Source organism: Tiliqua scincoides, chromosome 2 (genome assembly GCF_035046505.1).
Source record: "Tiliqua scincoides isolate rTilSci1 chromosome 2, rTilSci1.hap2, whole genome shotgun sequence".
NCBI classification, from domain to species: Eukaryota; Metazoa; Chordata; class Lepidosauria; order Squamata; family Scincidae; genus Tiliqua; species Tiliqua scincoides.
The window spans coordinates 97,252,707-97,271,041 of NC_089822.1; the positions used below are offsets into that span (position 1 = coordinate 97,252,707).

The window sequence follows — 18,335 nt, forward strand, 5'->3', positions numbered from 1 at the left end:
TCACGGTCGTTATTTGGGCATTCTCCTCATGTTGGGGAGCAGTGCGGAGGCTGGCGCAGGGCTCCCCGCACCCCGGGGAGGCTGCTGCAGGCTGTGGTGAGTGCAGCCAAGCCCCTACGCCCCTCCAAAGCAATACGATCCCAGTGATCGCATCACTGCCTCTCCCTCTCCCCACCCCTTAAAGGAGAAGAGGCCAGGGCTCTCTGGCTGAGGCGTCACAACGCCCCAGTTTGAGAACCACTGCCTTATGGGGTCTAAACCAATAAGACAACAGATTCAGGATAATTCTAATATTTTCTCCCTCAAACTCCAGATCCAAAGATCGTCAGAGGAAGGCAGTCAATAATCCACAAGCATGTAGGCGTCTGCGGTGAGAACGGTGCACTCGGGGTGCAAAAATGCATCTTAGATTTCAGTTTATATGGTTACATTATACATACATTCATTCATTATTCTAGAACAGGGGTCTCCAAACTATGGCCCAGGGGCCACATTGAGCCAGCCACAAGATTTCATCTGGCTCACAGCAACTTAAAATTTTTTCCCCAACCACGCAGTCAGACATACCATTCTATCTGCCGCACTCCTTTCCATATGGCCAGAGGAGTGTCAGCCTAGCTAACCCTCATTTTCAGACACCTGGGCCATATGCTCAAACCAAAATTATTCCATGTTAACCTCATCCCCGCTGATAAAACTGGGTTTCTGCATGTTGACGTTTCAACAGTGCTGCAAAATGATTGCAGTGAGGAAATAGTGTCATTTTTACACATGTAAACCAATATTAACAAACTGGGTTTGGCAAAGGATTGGTCATTCTGTTTAGAAAACATTATTTTCAGGCAAAAATTAGTTTCGGCAACCCAAACCAAAACCCTGAAATACTTGGACTTGTGCCAACTACACCGCTGCCAACAATGGAACAAAATTGGCTTAAGTCCATGTTCTTTCTTGTAATGGGTTTGTAGGTCGTTGTTATTTTACTTCTCAGTTTTAGCCAAATGCTTTTTCTAACTATGTGTGTGTGACATACAAAAATAGTACAGCTTCATTTAGTGGACACCTCAGGAGGCATTTGATTTGCCCACAATATTGCTATGGCCATATTAGTCGCAATATAAACCATGTAAATGTATACCAAAGCATATTAAAGCTTATTATAAGGCCCCAGATCTGGGAAGTCCAGAGAAATATTATGTGCCATTATCCCTCTCTTCCTACTTTTGTAGCTTCCATTCTGTTTAGAAAAGAGAAGTCAAGCTTTAATATTTTGAATGGCACTACAGTAACTGTTGGCCTCCATATCAAGGTTCATTGTGCCTATGTCCCACTGAAGTAAAAGGGATACAAGTCAGTTTCAACAAACTTGACCTGTTAATTTCAATGAGACAAGGGCAACTAACTTTTCCAGTTTATTAATATGTAAGTTCCATTGTGTTCAGTGAGGCATATTCTCAGGTAAATGTGCATAAGATTACAACCTAACAGCACAATCCTAATCACATTTACTCAGAAGTTCCACTGTATTCAGTAGGGCTTACTCCTAGGTAAGACTGTATAGGATTGCAGCCAGACAGCCCAATCCTGAGCTGCCTGGAGTACAGGGCTGCTGTGGCACCAAAAATTACTATCGCACCATCCGGTGCACTCCAGGCAGCTGCCACCACCTCCTCAGGGGAAGGGGACTTTTCTCCCCTCTGAAGCTGCTGCAGAATCAAAGAGTTCCATGCCAGGTCACACAGCCCAACACAGAACTCAGTATCTGATGGAGCTGAGCTCCACTGGTCCCACCCTCCTCCCACCTCCTCCCTCCCCAGAATGCCTCCTCCCTGCCCCCCCAACACCCCCAACTGCCTCTCCACTGCCCAGCGGTTTGGGCGACCACCAAGCGGCAGAGTGCCAGCTTTTCACTGGTGCTAGCCCAGCGCCGACTGGCACTGGGCTAGCTCTGGTGCTGGGCCAGCATTAAACCTTGCAAACGTGCCTTATAGCGCATTTGCAACAGTGCATGCTGGCAGTAAGTCAGCGCACATTGCTAGGGATTGGGCTCTAAATTACTAACAGAACTCTTTATTATTTATCCGTCAGGACAAATGGAATGTTATTGATGGAGAATATTTATGAATGTATTTTCATGATTTTGTTTATTAAAATACGAAAATGTACTTGTATGCAAAGAGGATCTATGGTGGATTTCCTAAACTGAAAAGAAATCTTATATTTTTAAAAAGAAAAATATGATATATTTTGGTGCAAATTTTTCCTGACAGAATATGACAGAAGCTGTATGATGCCTGTAACATATGAGAATCTACAAAATTGATTCAGTTTTCTGTTGCCCTAGGCAAAGGACTAGGATAGGCTGGGGATCTCTAACAGTATCTAATATCCCTTGCTCCTTCTGTGAACTGAGAGTACACCCCAAAACCCTCTGTAATGCAGAGGATTCCAAAACATACCATCACATTCACATTCACATACTATCTCAATTTGCACAGACAGACAGCAACAATGGAAGCAGGTTGCAAATTTAGGCTTGAATTGTATTCCCCTGTATGACGGAGCAGACCACGTGAGCTTGTTTAAATGCTTTGCAACCTTTAACATGAAATGCTTGTTACTGGGTGGTGTATCTTAGTAATAAATACAATAATTTACACAGGATGTAACCCACACACTACCTATTTGGAAACAACAAAGTAGAATTGGAATGAACTGCCATGTTGTAAATTGATTGTGGAGTACAGCCAAAGTATCTTTCAACTCTCTTATGAAATATATACTTTCTTTTTGATGTTGTGAACTACAATTATGCCTAATGGGACAGTGGTTGCTTCATGCGAAAAGCAATAATCAACACCCTGTTCACAGGCAGGCTGTTCATTCACAGCCCCCATAGCACACAATCCTCCATACCGCACAATCTGTCTACAAGACACTGCTACCTTACTTTTTATGCAAGGCTCTTGAAATCTTTTGTAAAACTAATTGTTCTGACAAGTAAGATTTAATAGACGCAGCGCAAAGATCAATAAGCTGAAGTGCAAAATACTCAAACTCCAGATTCTATTTTATTTTTGTCTGTTTTAACAGACTTGTTCATTATTTATTTTATTTTATTTTATCAGACATATTACTGATTTGTCCAAGTTTACTTTCAGTGAATCATTCATCTTTGTTATTGTTTGCCACCTTGGGAGCCTCTTTTGGCAAAAAGTCAGCATGAAAGTTGTAAGATAAATATAGATTGAACATAAATCTAAAAAAAGAAAGTGACCATCTGACCCCTGGACTAACAGCCCAATCCTAACCAACTTTCCAGTGCCTAATGTTCCCTTACCTTGTGGAGGCATTCATGACTGCCCCACCACCACCAAACTCAGTGCACACCCCATTGGCACTGCTGCATCAGTGCTAGAAAGTTGGTTAGGATTGGGCTGTAAGCTTTTCTCATTCCCCAGTCCTCTTCTAGAATTCTAGGCTCAAACATATTTTGTATACAAGTATTGTAAATTACTAATTTTCTTGGTTTTCATCCTAGTTCTCACACTTCAGGGAATTGTCTACAGGAGAAGAAAAGCAGAAATTCAAGACAGCTGCTATAGTACAGCTGGGGGGAGAGGGTGAAACACTATACTGCACCCATAAGAATCTCTTTCTTAAGATTGCCAACCTTCAAAGATTGGCTTGGAGTCTCCAAGAATCAGCACACAAATCTCCAGGTAACTACTGAAAGCAATTGTGGAGATTAACAGGTCCACCTTCTGCTTACTGACAGAAAATCATCTTTGAAGGGGAAAAAATAACCTTAAACTCCTGGAATAGCTTCAGTGAGAGTTGTCAATGCTCTTCCTATTGTTTTTATTTATTTCTTTATCAAGCCACTTCTGTCTTGCCCTTCCATCTTAAAAAAAATACCCAATGTGACTCATATAAAGATTAAAAACAACCAAGCAAAAATTAAATTCAAAAGGAACAAAACATCCACACATGGTGGTCAGGCTGTCAAATGCTGGGCAGCCAAACAATAATATTAGGTAGTCATACCAAATGCTTTCTGAAATAAAAAGGTCTTCAGGTGATGTCTCAACAGCTGTAAAGATGGGACCACACGAATCTCCCAGACATGACAATGAAGAAAGCCCTCTTTCTCATGTATCCACCAGCCGTACTTCAGAGAAAGGTGGAATGCACAAGAGAGCCTTCCCAGATAATCTTAAAGGGCAGGAAGGCTCATGAGGAAGAAAATGGTCCTTTAAGTATTAGGTGTTATACTCAATGCATCAAATTGAAAAAAATACATAAATAAATGCAGCATGAAAATAAAATTGCTAAAAGTGCAATTTAAGCACATGTTTATTCTTGCAATGACCAAAACAGTCTTTTTCTTTTTTCAGATAATTAAGACAGTAGCCAAAAGCATTTGTTTTGTACTGTATCCAGAAGATCCTTACCTGTTAATTGAGCTAACACTGGGCACTGTGTCGTTGTCACATACTCTCTCGGCTAAAAGTCTGTCCCTGATCTCCCAGGCAAACATGGTGGGATTTTGGCGTTTATATTCTGCAATTTTTTCTACTACTTTGGGTGTGGCGACCTTTGGTTTTGATCCCCCAATAACTCCAGGTTTAATGCTTCCAGTCTCATAGTACCTGGGGTGAAATTTCAGGAAAGAAAAGGCATATTTACAATTAATTCACAGGAATGTATTTTCAGTAATCTTGACAATTGTGTATTCTAATATTATGAGCCTACAGAAAATTACATGAAGTCATTAACAGAACAATCCATCCAAATTTAAGTTCCAGTGTGTTTCAACTGGAGAGATTTTACTTTCCCATAGAAATCAATAAGACTACAATTCTATGCATATGTGCTCACTGAATTCAATAAGTGAGAGGAAATAAGATTGCAGCCTTAAACTTCTTTAATTTTGTCTGGATCATGCTTCAGTTCTTACTGGGATTCACCACTGAAGGTAACTTTATATATAATACAGTATGTATGTTTTCCCCCATAATAGCAAGTTAAGAGGAGCAGTGTGACCTTAACAGCCAGTATAGAATTTAAAATTAACTGAAAAATTGTATTATAGTAACGATAATAGTAACAATAATAGTAACAAGAATAAACATAAATTGGCACAAGATTTCTTTTTTGAACATATATCCTTTGGAATAAATTACTATAGAAATCTTGCTATAACTTTCTAACTAAGGGGATGTCTGATATAATAATAGTATGAAAAAACAAATGCAATCTAACCAAATGTTAACATTTACTTCCATTTTTCCCAAGTGCTAATTGTGAAGTGCAAAATGATTTACAGCCCAATCCTATTCACACTTTCCTGGGAGTAAGCCCCATTGACACAAATGGGACTTACTTCTGAGTAGACAGGAATAGGATTGGGCTGTTATTTATTTTTATTAACTGCTACTTGGAAGGCAGGGGGATGAATTTTTTTCTTGGGACAACTACCTTTACCACTTACTAAGCCCTCCAGGTTGATCAATGAGATGTATTTAAAGACCATCCTTATCAGTAGGAAATTGTATTTTACTGCTGCAACTATAGTGAAATCTACCAAATAGGCACCAATAAAACAAATGAGGTTACACTGGAGGAACATTTGGTATAGGATCCCTTTTGGGCCCAATGTTCAGTGATTATTAACTACAGTAGCAACCATCTGGGGATCTGGACTCCTACTGCCGAGACGGGAAAACAAGCTAATGTTTCAAAATGGAGAAATTCAGCTATGTGTATCCTTTGCTCTAAACCACAGTTTTAATCAAGCAAAAATCATGTAATTAGTACTGTCATAAATGTGTATTAATTATTTTTCTATACAAAAGCCTTGAACATCCATGCCAGTTTGAAACTTTCATTGTGTTTCCAATATGAGCAAGACACAATTGCATTTTGAATCCAGCATCTGACTATACTTTAGTATCCATTTCAGTTCAGGAAACTACACAAACCTTTTTTTTTAAACTAAAATTGTTGGATACTTGGTTTGCAGAGTCTAATATCCTACAAACTGAGATACTGAAATTGGACACTAGAATTATTAAAATCAATGAGAATTTTGCAATTGATTTCAGTGTATACGTCTTGCTTATACTCATTGTTTATGCTATTCTCACAAGATTTTTGAAGAAATAGTCTACTGTTTCATTCTGGTACATTTGAGAAACACCTGTACTAGAGAGGAAATAAATTGAGCTTTGTTATAGATTAAACTATCTATAGTAGCTGGCACTGCAGCAGCCAATATCAGTGCAGAGTTCAGCACCAGTTGGCACTGGATGTCTGTGCCAGATGGAGGCCCACTGCCAAGCAGTGGGGAGGCATTCCTGGGGAGGGGACGGATGGTGGGAAGATGGGGAGGGGAGAAACTTGGTAGGCCAAGGGGTGGTTTAGCCCCAGGAAGGGGAGGTGCAGCAGTCTCAGGTGCCACCAAATCCTATTCCCCTCCCAGGCCTCAGAGCCTGACACACATCTCCTCAGATCTGTGCCAGTTAACTAAAGTTCCCTTACACCGAGGAGACCTCCAGCTGCTTCCCTGGCCCTGCAGGAATCAACGGCAGTCATTTCGGCACTACTGTACTGTGAGACAGCTGCTCCAATAGGATTGAGCTGTGAATCACATTCAGTTCAAGCAACTGCACCTTAACTGGACTGAAATCAAGGTCCGTATAACAGTATTTCACTCCTGACCAGCCACAGAGTTTGTGAGGGTTTAGTTTTTATTTCCATTTTTTTAAAATGCAAAGTGATTGCTACTTCGTTTATGCTTCCATGTTCTTACTTCCACTTACTCAGTAACCAATTGCTGTACCATGGTTACTGTTGTTTTGGCACCATAAAACCAATCGTCTGGGAATGCCAGACAATAATATTTAACATTATATGGCACTTTAGAATATTCAAGGTGCTTCACATACATTATCTTACAACAAGCCTGTAAACTATAGCAGTATAATTCCCATATCGCAGGTGGGGAGTTGAGGCTGAGAGAGAATGGCTTGCCTAAGATCGCCTTGTAAAATCATGGCAATGATTTAAACCAGGGACTTGCTAATTAATAGCTCAGCCTTGAAGCCAATATTCTAATTGCCCAATACTGTAGCACAGTAAGAGTGAATCCAATCTGAAAGAATGATATTTTGTCAGTCAGTAAAAATGCCTTTCATATTTTTAAAATGTGGGTAAATAGGGTTCTGTATCAAGCTAGCTACTGAACCTCATAAAGCCCAGGAAAGTAAATGGATCTTATTCCAAAAGTGCAAAGATCAGAGTGGCCCAATAAGACTGCAATCCTATCCACACTTACCTAGGAGTAAGCCCCATTGACTATAATGGAACTTACTTCTGAGTAGACATGCATAGGATTAATTCTTATTTCTTCCCTTATGGCAGAGGAGTCAAATTTGAAAACCTGCATCAGATCAAGCCATGACAAAACATTTGTACTGTGAATGACTGTTTACGCTGCACTGATATTTAACTTAGGTAAAGCCTGAGGAGACTACAGCTCCCAGCATGCAATACTCAATTTTGAGCTGAACAATCTGAACCTAAGCTCATTGTCAGGATGAAGGCAATAAAATGGCACCAGATCCTGCTCTGGGATCCAATGAATTGCCAGTGCAGATCCCATCATGTAGGTGTAATTGCTCATGTCCACAAGCACAACTGACTACAAGTTTATAGCTGGCACAGCTCAACAACTACCTATTAAATACAGAAAAAAAATGCTGGTGTTTGTCTTGAATTACCCTGTCATTGAATAACCCATAGTTGCTGCTCTTTCTTTTGTGTCAAAGTTTAACCTAAAGGTTCCAAATAAAAAATACCAATTCCAAAAGTTAGAATCAAGTTTATTTTACATATAAGCTTTCTTAATATTTTTAACAGAGAAAGAGAGAGAGAGAGAGAGCTCCAATTACAATGACATTTTACCAACTGTAATTATTAGTTATGAAAATAATGAGCTACGAAATTTCAATTTATTGTTGACAACTTAAAGGACAAAGCTCCGAAACTCTATTCTTAGCTCCATAACAAATGCAAATAAATCTAGTGACAGATCAGAAATAGTAAAAGTGTTAGATGTTCTTTCTGGTAGATAACTGAGTTACCTGTTTATTAATTTTATTCACAAATACTAGGAGAAATTGTTAGCTAATAATCTACATGGCTGGTGGGGAGTGGCAGTATTTCACAAAACTATTGGTGTTCACATTACTGTTTAAGTAACAGCACTTAGATAAGATTCAAGAGATTATACAAAAAACTAATGGCCAGCTGTGGCATCTCAAATAAAACTTGAAACATCTCAAGTCCTAATAGTGCTGATATCTCTGACAGGCTCTTTCTTGATTTTGCTATCTTGCCACCCCTAGGAAATACGCATTCAAACTTTTAAGACAGCAGTCTGGCATCTACTTGCTCTGCAGTATTCCCATTAAAGTCGCTGAACACCTCTAGAGTAAGTGGTTTTACAACTATAGCTCATTACCCTGTCTTCCCACATGCGAAAGTATAAACTCAGGACTGATTCTGTTTGGCCCATCGAACAGCAACTACATCAAATTAAAGTAAGGTAGAAAAGAGCTACTGGTATCTGCTGACCTTCTTTACATCCTGCTGTTGACAATCAGAGTTCATAACACAAGAAAAAAGGATTCAGAATGGATTCACCAGCACTGTATAATCAGTTTTAGTGCAGATTTTTCTTTGTTTTAATGTAAATGGAACAGGGTTTGTGGTTTTGTACCCATAATCTAGGAACTATATGCAGAGAGGTTGGTATGCCCTCATCAAGAGGAACCCAAGTGTACCAAAATTACTTTCTATGAGAATTTTAATAGGTGTGAAATTGCTGTTTTCAGAGAAAACTTTCTGTGTTCAATACCAGGTAAAACTCTTACAGCTACACTATGCCTTGCTGTTATTTTTTTTAATCCGTTAAAGCACAGAAGAGATAATAGTGGAGGGGAAAGTTGAAATATGTATATGCTTTTGAAATGAAAGTGTTCTTCCCTATGTATGTTTACTCAGAAGTCCCTCTGTAGCTATTTTCATATAACATATATAGAAAAGCAGCCTAAATTAATCACAAGTTCGTACAAAATAAATGTAACACAAACCACAGATTTTTCTAAGTTAGGCAGAGAAAGGAAGAACAAATAAAGAAAACAGCATATCACAATTTAGATGTAGGTATGGGGGAGGGGAGACAAAGAACCCTGTCACACCTTAAAAAACTAACAAATATATAGTGGCATAAAATCTCTGTGCATGGGGAGGAAGCAGGTAAACACACCTCCTCTTTGCAAAAGCACATGAGTGTGATCTCTTTATCATTGTATATCAACTTATCCAAGTTTATTTAAATGAAAATAATCAGGTCATCTTTTTATTTATGTATTTTTTATAAACCTAACCCAAACCTATCCCTCACATTAGTGAATATCCAAGGTAGCATCATATCACACTTTGTGTTCAAAAACATGTTATGACAACAACCATACTGTTCCTAGGCCTACCAAGTTGGACTTTAAATTCCAATTTAATCAAAACTATCTCCTCTCTTTTTTCTTTTAAGTATTCTACTATGAACAGATATGTACACTTGAAGTTCAAAACTTAAGATTATTAATAATTACACTACTAATTATTCTCTCATTCAAGTAAATTTCATTGCGTAAATAAAATACCCTTCAAATGGCAATGATGGTTTCAATATTTTGAAGAAACTTTATAGCCAAAATCCAAAATACAGTGTTAAGTGCACATCAGCTGGTTTAAATATGGTTAACTCTGGATTGTAGCTATCGTGGCATTGACAATGGATTTGGGTGACTTTATATAATTATTACTGTACTTTAAATGCTAAAGCAGAACGTTCAATAAAAAAACCAAAGGGATTCATTTCACTGAACAATAGCTTTTCAGAATATTGCAGAGGACTCACATTCACTATGAATGGGAAACTTCCTACTGAATGAATTTGCCTATTAATTCAGTAGGAAGCACCCCATACACAGCACTATAATCACAGCTTCCTTAAATTTATTGCATGTATATACTTTTTCTAACTTTCCTAAGCTTTGACAAGACAAATATTGCCATCCACTTAGAATTCTCTGAAATTCTTGCTATTGTTGGGCTATGTCCCAGGCATTCTGCCTAGTCTTCAGCTGAAATGACTCCTGCTTTATGACCCTAGTAACAGACAAACAGCATCTGATATTTTCTTTTTTTAAGAATCAAAGCGATTCACTGATCTCCTTTTACCTGCCAAGAATTTTGCTGACACAGCCATGACTGACCCGTAGTTGCCTGGAAATGTCGCAGGGTCTGACACCTTGATGGGCAAGTTCCACAATCCTTTGGCGGACTACGTCAGGGAGTGGTCGACCATTCACAAAAACACCCCCTAACTGATTCACTCCTCCATGTCCTGAAACATATGGGGGAGAAAAACAAACAAAAACAAGCAGAGAAGAAAACATCTTTGTGACTGTTTAGAAAAGCTTATGGAAGTCCTTTATAGCTATGGATTCCCCTGTACCTTTAAGCTTTGAACAACTTCTTGATCAGAGTTTCAGCATTTCTAAAATGCTGGCTATGGTTTATTTGCTGAGAGGAGGAGGAACAATGTTATTTACTGAGGCCTAATTTGACACTGATAGCAATTTTACACTTGTGTAGCTCTAATTACTTCAATAATTGCCCAGGATTACGTGGCATGAGAATCAGGCCTCTGATTTATAAAACCGTTTTTCAAAAGTTGTCTTTAAGCTAACCCTTGATGTCTTCTGGCAATGCAAAATCAAGAAAGATGGCCAACTGATTGAAAAACTGGTATTAAAACCGAAATCCTCAACACGCTTGCTTTTCAGTACATTAATATCAGCAGGACTTTCTCCCATGTAAATGTGTTTAGGATTGGGGTATCTTTTTCACTCTGTGTGAAAATAAGGCCAAAACCTTTACTTCATCAGTTTAGCTTATTTGACCCAAAGAGGGAATTTGCGCAAGCATTCGCTTTTCTTTCAGAATCACAGTTTAATTATAGATACCCTCTAGAAATATGTGCTGTATATAATTTCTGGTTGATGTAATTTACAAGAGCTTCTGAAAATATTAGGATTCCACAAAGTCTGGCTCAACCAAGCTTAGCACATTATTTCCGTGTGTGGATTTTCACTATTCTCCTTCAGCAAGGTGAAACATTCATCTGATGTGAAATGGGTCCCAATGAGATGAATAGCAGCAAACTGGGTAAAATCAATGAGTGCAAAATACAGTGCCATGTAGTTAAGTGAGAAAATATAATTAACATTCAAATTGTTAATCATGCAAACCACTTATAATAGAAAGAAATGGCAATGTTGAAAACAAATAATTGCAATAACCAGCATGATTGATAAAAACTGAGCAAAAGTAATAAGCTAATCTCTCTATTTACAGAGAGCTTGAAGTCTACAGAATCAACTGACTGTCTCTGTGTTAAACAAATCAATTACATAGAAAATAAATGTGTGCTTAAATCCAATCATATGACCATTGATACTGCGGTCAAACTTCGCAAACATCTTCTAAAATTATCAGGACATTTAACAAATCCGCACAAACTATTTTATTATTAAAGCTAGTTCAAGCCCTCTAAAGACAAGCTTTTGTCATTCCAAAGACATGATGCCCAGTCCCATGCAGGTTTACTCAGAAGTAAACCCACTGTGTTCCAATTGCAGCCAAAACCTTTTTCTTTCAGCTAATAAGCTATGACACAAAGAAATGATGTTAAATGATTTTTTTTCCTGTTAATTACCCATCTCTTCATTTGAGTGTAAATGTCTGGGTTTATTTGGAAGGACGAACAAGCTAGGTAGTGGAACTGAACTAAAATATACGGCCTAGGAGAATGCTGAAGGCATATTTTCAGTAATTATTTTTAGCTCTCTCAAACTGTTAACAAAAATACTGTCCATTATGTTGACAGTACAACTAAAGCCTTCCAAGGTTACAAATTACTGAACAAATCAAAATTAGACAGAGGGACTGTATACTTTTAGGTCTTGATTAGCTATACATTCAAAGGTAATCTCTATTGATTTGAAATTCAGCTAACACGGTAGCAGCCACAAAGGGGTCTGATTTATCAGTTCAGGTAGAGCATCATATATCCTTGCTCTAGAAGTTATGTAGTCTAGCGTTCCAGCTTCCTGGTTGAGACAGACTGTTGAGTGAAACTGAAACCTTGAGTGAGCTCAGCTTAACAAACTTGAACCTACTGAACTGGTTAAGTGCAGAGGATGAGCATGAGAAAGAGAGAGAGAGACAGAGAGATGAGGGGAAATTCCTCACATCTGAGTGTAAAATGACTGCTATAATTATGCAACACTTTAATTTTAACAGTGAAAAGCTATTACTCCTGGACATCTTCGTCCAAGTATTCATACCAGTCTTCCACAAATCCCATTTATATCAATGGGGTTTCAGCAGTCTGAACACTGCACAGGACTGCAGCCTAAGTAAACAGTCAATTACTAGTTAAGGGGGGATAACTTTTCCTGTCTTACCCACCTTGAACCTACAGAGTCCTTGATCCTTATGGAGAAACAAGGTAAATAAACCAAGGAGTGCAAGGCTATGCTAGAGGACCACTCAAAGCAGTGACCAAACCCCTGTTTTAGGGGAAGCTAAAAGACACACACCAAGAATCCTGACCTTTTCCCATAAAGAATGACTGTGCTGCTGCCTCTTCCCACCCTTTACCTCCAAATGGCCAGGCTCCCAGCCTCAACACCTGGATTGGAATTCAGCACACACACTAAAGGCCAGCAACCTGAATCTCTCCTCCAAGTGATTGGGACAGATGGGGGTGCCAGAAAGCCTGCCAAGGCTCAGGACCCGCTAGTGTGGATTCTGACCCACTCCTGCATGCTTCTCCTTGCCCTGCGACATTAAAAGACATACTGTTCCAGAGGAGTGGAAGGAAGGAACTGCGCCCAGGTCCTCCCAGAGAATCTCCAGCCAGCAGTTAAAGAGGCCTCCGGATTTATGCTCTTCATCTCTCTGGCTGGAGAAACTGATGAGAGGGAAAGGGAATCACTGGCTCCCAATGAAAAGAAAACGACCCGTCCATGGGGATGCTCCAGTGTGTGCCTTGTCCATTATCAGAGGGACAGGCTCCGTTACAAGGCAGGAGTTCTCCGTGTTTTGAAGGCATCAAGAGAGGGCAAGTGATAAATCAGGTCTTCTTCTCCATGGCTCCAAGGGCCTTTCGTCTCAGGGCAGCCCAGGTCCATCAGAGGGCTCTCGCTCTTGCCTCTCAATACTGAGTTGCTTGTCTTCTTGGGACGACTGATCTGTCCGGGGCAGGCAAATCCACTTCAATCAAATCGGTTTCCAGTAAAGCTAGGCGAGTGCATCTCAGTGATGGGGTTCAGGGCTGATCCCAAGTTTTCTAATGGCCCCAGATTGGATGCAAAGACTCAGGTTCGTGCCTTCTGTGGGGATCTTTCCTATTTTGCAGTCTGTATTGCAGATGTGCAAAATGAGCTGGAGTAACTGTAAGTCTCATGTCTAGCTGCCCAGAATACGTAGCCTTTGGTTGTTCCTGTGTTCAGGAAGTAGCTATTTATTAATTGATTGATCCTATTTTATCCCCTGTAGCCTCCCAGGAGCTCAGGGCAATACACACAGATAATCAGAAAGCCAACTTTCGACTGACTACTGCTCTCCACAGGCGTGAAAAGGACCAGTGGTTCTCAAGCCTCACATTTCTTTGGGTGTAAAGTTCTAAAAAATCCACGAGTCACACGTACTGGTACCTTTACCAGGCGGGATATGAAGAGTATACACAACGGTGCTGGGGACTGGAGCATAGATTGGATAAAGGAGGATAAAATCCTATACACACTTTCCAGGGAGTAAGCCCTATTGTGCGCAATGGGACTTACTTCAGTGTAGGCATGCATAGGATTGTGCATAGTAGCAATCCACAAATAAATAAGTGTACTTATTAGTTGCTACTTATTTTTTTTTAAGCTAATAAGATAAGGCAGGCAAGTCTGTGTAACTGACCTTTGAAAGTCATGTCCATTCTCTTTAGCTATTGCATATGTTTTCATTCTGACACGTCCATGCCTTGAGTTTCAAATTCTATCTTCACTCCTAGACGTTGTCCATACAGTTCAAAGAGGGGTCCAGCCCCGTTTGGATGACAGGCACAGTTTTATCTGGAATTAACCTGCAAAAGTCTCCCTGAGGTTCCAAGAACCAGCTGACTCAGCATTTTAAGGTGGAAAAAAATAGACCTCTCTTCGTTGTCAGTGTCTGAATGTCTTCCAGCCTTCTAAAACTGCCTACTGAGGACAAGTTTCGTACATTGCCAGTGGGGGGGGGGGAAATGGGGGGGTTAAACATTGTTGTGCAGGTGGGATGCTGGTTAGGAAACTCTACAAGCCTTTATAATTGGAAGGAAGAGCCCAGGGTGGGTCTACTGAAAAAAACATCCACAGCCCCAGTACTGTACATTTTCTTCAGTTTCCGAAATCCGCCTATTTCTCAATACACCCAACACACGGTGGACTTCAGAAACAAAAGACCGCAGTGAGGATTAAAAACTTTTACACATTAAAACAAATGGCCTCAGCGTATGAACTTCAGGAAACAAGTCAGGACGGGGGGAGGGGGAAACAAAGTTTTGCTAGCGTAAGGCGGGTGGAGGGCTTGGAAAGCTGGTTTTTCATCTCAGACTTTCCTGAGAACGACTGGGAGATAGATCACTCCTCCAGTCTCCCCAGCTCTGTCCTGCTAACTGCAAAGCCAGGTCACTTCAGGCTAGTGGTTCATCAAGCAACTCGAGTATGCAAACGATCAGTGTGTAAAAACCCTGACTATCGGTTTCACCCATATGGACAATGCACAGACTGAAGTAGGAGGAAGGAGGAAGGCTACCAGCAAGATCACTAGAGAAATAGAAAGGCAGGCAGGCAGAGGTCCTCTCTCTCCTTTCCTATCTCCTTCCCACCTGTAAAGTTCTAATCTACTGCAGAGCGCCACGGACCCAGATCCTACTGTAGGGGAGAGAGGTGCAGGGAGGAGAAATCGCCTGCCTGTTTTTTCCTCGGAACAAAACACCCCTTGCAGTTTCCTCCAGACCTCCACAGTCGCTCCGACCGGGGACGAACCCATTTCCACGGGTGGGGGGACACTGCCTACGACTCCTAAGCCTTTTTTTCTTAAATCTGTTTGCAGGGGTTTCCCCCTCTGGTCTGCGTCGAGCTCCAAAGGGTTGCCTACGTTAGGGGGGTGTATAAAAAATATACTCGTATAAAACAGATCCATATGGTAGAGACTTCTGTACAGTCAAAGGAAGCCAGCTCCTTCCGGACGAGTAGGGGAAACTAGGGTGCCCTTCCTTGCAAAACGCCTGCTGGCCTGTGGTGTTGAACTGATGTTTCAGCGCCTTGCAAAACAAAATGTCTTTTCTGGTAGAGAACAGAGTAGGATTAATGTAAAGCGAGGATGAAGCCCCGTTTCCTCTCGTTCCCCGCCCCTCACTTTGGGGAGGAAGAGCAACAACTGTCTCTCTCCACAGTACATCTTTAAATAACATTATCGAGGAGGAACTGGGAGGAGATGTAGGACTCGGGTTGGATGCTCTTCCCCCTCTCCCCCTTTCGGTGTTTGTTTTGGCGGTTCTTAAATTCCTGCAGAAGATATCGATTTATCATTATTTAGGTTAATGGAGGAAGCCCCTAGTCCCCTGGTAGCTTCCTCACACATGGTCTCTCTTCAAATTAGCACAAAGGCAACTCCAGGACCAGGAAGTGGGGGTGAGAAAGCCTCTAGCATTCATTTTTTGGTGCGTTTTGCCTCTAATAATGTGATAGAAGAAGCAGGTAGACACTAATAGTCTACAGTAATAACACAGTATTTGTACAGTAGTACAATAGAAATATAGTAGTATTCCCTAAATTCCCTAAATTTTATATACAGAACTCTCTCTCTCTCTCTCTCTCTCTCTCTCTCTCTCTCTCTCTCTCTCGTATTAATTTTCAGCCTTCATATTGAAGGTTGCAGTCCTTTCTCTTCCAGGACTACATTTTTGCGTGTAGGTGAATAATCTTATATACTTCCTAGGTTATTATAATCTGATTATTGTGCTTTCTGAGTATGTCCAATGATCTAGTGTGAAATTGCTCTATACAAAGAAATGATAGATAGATAGATAGATAGATAGATAGATAGATAGATAGATAGATAGATAGATAGATAGATAGATAGATAGATAGATAGATAGATAGATAGGCTGCATAACCTTTGATTTCGAAAAGGAAATCGGTCTTGGCTAAAAGGCCGCTGTGCATAAGAGAAATGCGATTAGTTCTACCCTATATTTCCTTGAAATCTCTGGATCTAATCCGGCGTTTAACTCACCATGAGAGAAGATGTCATTTCACATAACATTGTGTTAATGGATAAATCTCCTCCAGCCCTCTCAAGCACAACAAATCTCAAGCAAACATATTACACACGGCCTGCTAACTTAAACGGGCAAGTTTCAATATATGTATAGAATATATTTTATCAATTGAATATATATTGAATATAATACAAATTTTTCCTTTTCTTTTTTAAAGTTTTAAGGAGAAGTAAATGAACTACACGTTGATTTTCTTTTTTCTCTCTTTTTTTTTTGAAACCTATCCTTAAGAAACCTTAGCAACGGTATACCACAGGCTAAACTTTTTTCTGAAACTTTCAAATCAGCTTGGATTTCCTATGATAAAAGGAGGGGTTTTCAGAAATATTTTAAAGATTTTTTAGAAATATATTTAAATAAGCCGATGACGGAGACGGTTATTTACAATGCCTTCCCACCCCCCACCCCTTCTAATCCATATTTGTAGACTACATAGAAAAATGAAAACTCCAGTGGGGCAACCCTGAACTTTGTAAGCACACCCAGGCAGGCGGGCACGCGAACACATACACACAAAGAATGAGGTGGGCAGAGGAGAAGAACGAGGATACTCTTCCAGAAAGAGAAGAATGAATACCCTGTGCAAGGAAGGCTTCCACTGATTTGCTGGTGGGGTTTGCTGGGTCCTGATGCAAAAAGGCAGGTTTGAAAGCAATGGGACCTACTCGCGTGTAAGCGCGTTTAGAAGAAGGACGCCTCTTTTGTTCACTCCCTGGGTGTCTTTTCTTGCTCTAACAGTGTCTGTGTCGAAGGCATTTGGGGGAACACGTACCTAGTGAATCCTTTAGTGAGGAGATGATGGTGATGTTTATACTTACTGTTGCAAATAATACGGGTAGTAGCCAGACCAAGTTAGCCACTTTTAAGTCCCACAGTGTAGGAAGGGTCAGCATAAGCTTTAAACTCTGCCCTTGAAATCAATTAGACCTCGAAATACTTTGGCTGCATCGTGTTCTAAAAATGTTGTATTACACAAGGCAGGGTGGTCCATGTCTACCCACTATTATTGAACGTGTGCTTTAAAAACATTTTTTAACCTCTTCCTAGGTCAGCGGGGGGGGCGGGGGGGAAGACTCACGGCATCGCTGTGACCGGAGGAGGCTGTGGCTGTGTGTGGCCACAATCCTATGCACGTCTACTCAAAAACAAGTCCCATTGTGTTCAATGGGAAAGGGTGCATAGGGTTTCAGCCCGTATCAGTCACTCTATCCTTCCGCCCTCGTAGGCTCTCAGCAAAGAGCGGGTCAAATACCGTTCTGCCTCCCTGGCGATGCCCAAAGGCATCTCAGCTCCAGCAGCCTTTTCTCCATCCTTCCTTCCCTCCCTCCCACCCACCCCCCAATTAAATAAACGAACACCCCGGGCTGCTTTGTGAGAGGTGCAAAAGGCACCGTGGTCCTGAAGTATGTGTGTGGTGGGGGGGGGGGGAAGGGAGAAAGAGAAAGAGAGTGAGAGGAGCAGCAGCCTGTCCAGTACTTACTATGCATCGCTGCGAAGGGGTCGTGCTTACAATGTATCTCCATCTGGGCTGGAGATCCAGGCAGCTGGAGGCCAGCCGAGGCTCGCTTGCTTGCTTTTGCTTTCAGGTCAGGTCAAGCCAACTCCCTGCGATCACTAGAGTTTCTTGGGGGGGGGGGTGAAGGGAAGGTAGCGGCGAGAGGGTGTATTTTTCAGGGGGGGTCCAAAGTGTCGCTTGTGATGCCGATGCTGGGGTACCAAAAGAAGATCTGTGCAGGAAAACGGCGAAGGCAGGTCTCGCTCACTCCAAGCCAAGAAATCCTGGGGGAAGTTACTCCTCCGCGCTGGAAGGGGGCTGGGGGGA

At 40.9% G+C, this 18,335-nt stretch overlaps 1 protein-coding gene across 1 annotated transcript in view; it reads right to left on the bottom strand.

Annotated features, from left to right (window-relative positions):
- PAX5 (paired box 5) overlaps nucleotides 1–18,036 on the bottom strand; it is a 265,588-nt gene extending 247,552 nt beyond the window's left edge. The window contains exons 1-3 of the mRNA XM_066613994.1: nucleotides 17,994–18,036; nucleotides 10,309–10,474; nucleotides 4,455–4,652 (exon numbers count right to left, since the gene is read on the bottom strand). Of these exons, the coding sequence (XP_066470091.1) occupies nucleotides 4,455–4,652; nucleotides 10,309–10,474; nucleotides 17,994–18,036 (407 nt within the window). The remainder of the gene's footprint in view (nucleotides 1–4,454; nucleotides 4,653–10,308; nucleotides 10,475–17,993) is intronic.
- Between the last annotated feature and the right edge of the window lie 299 nt (nucleotides 18,037–18,335).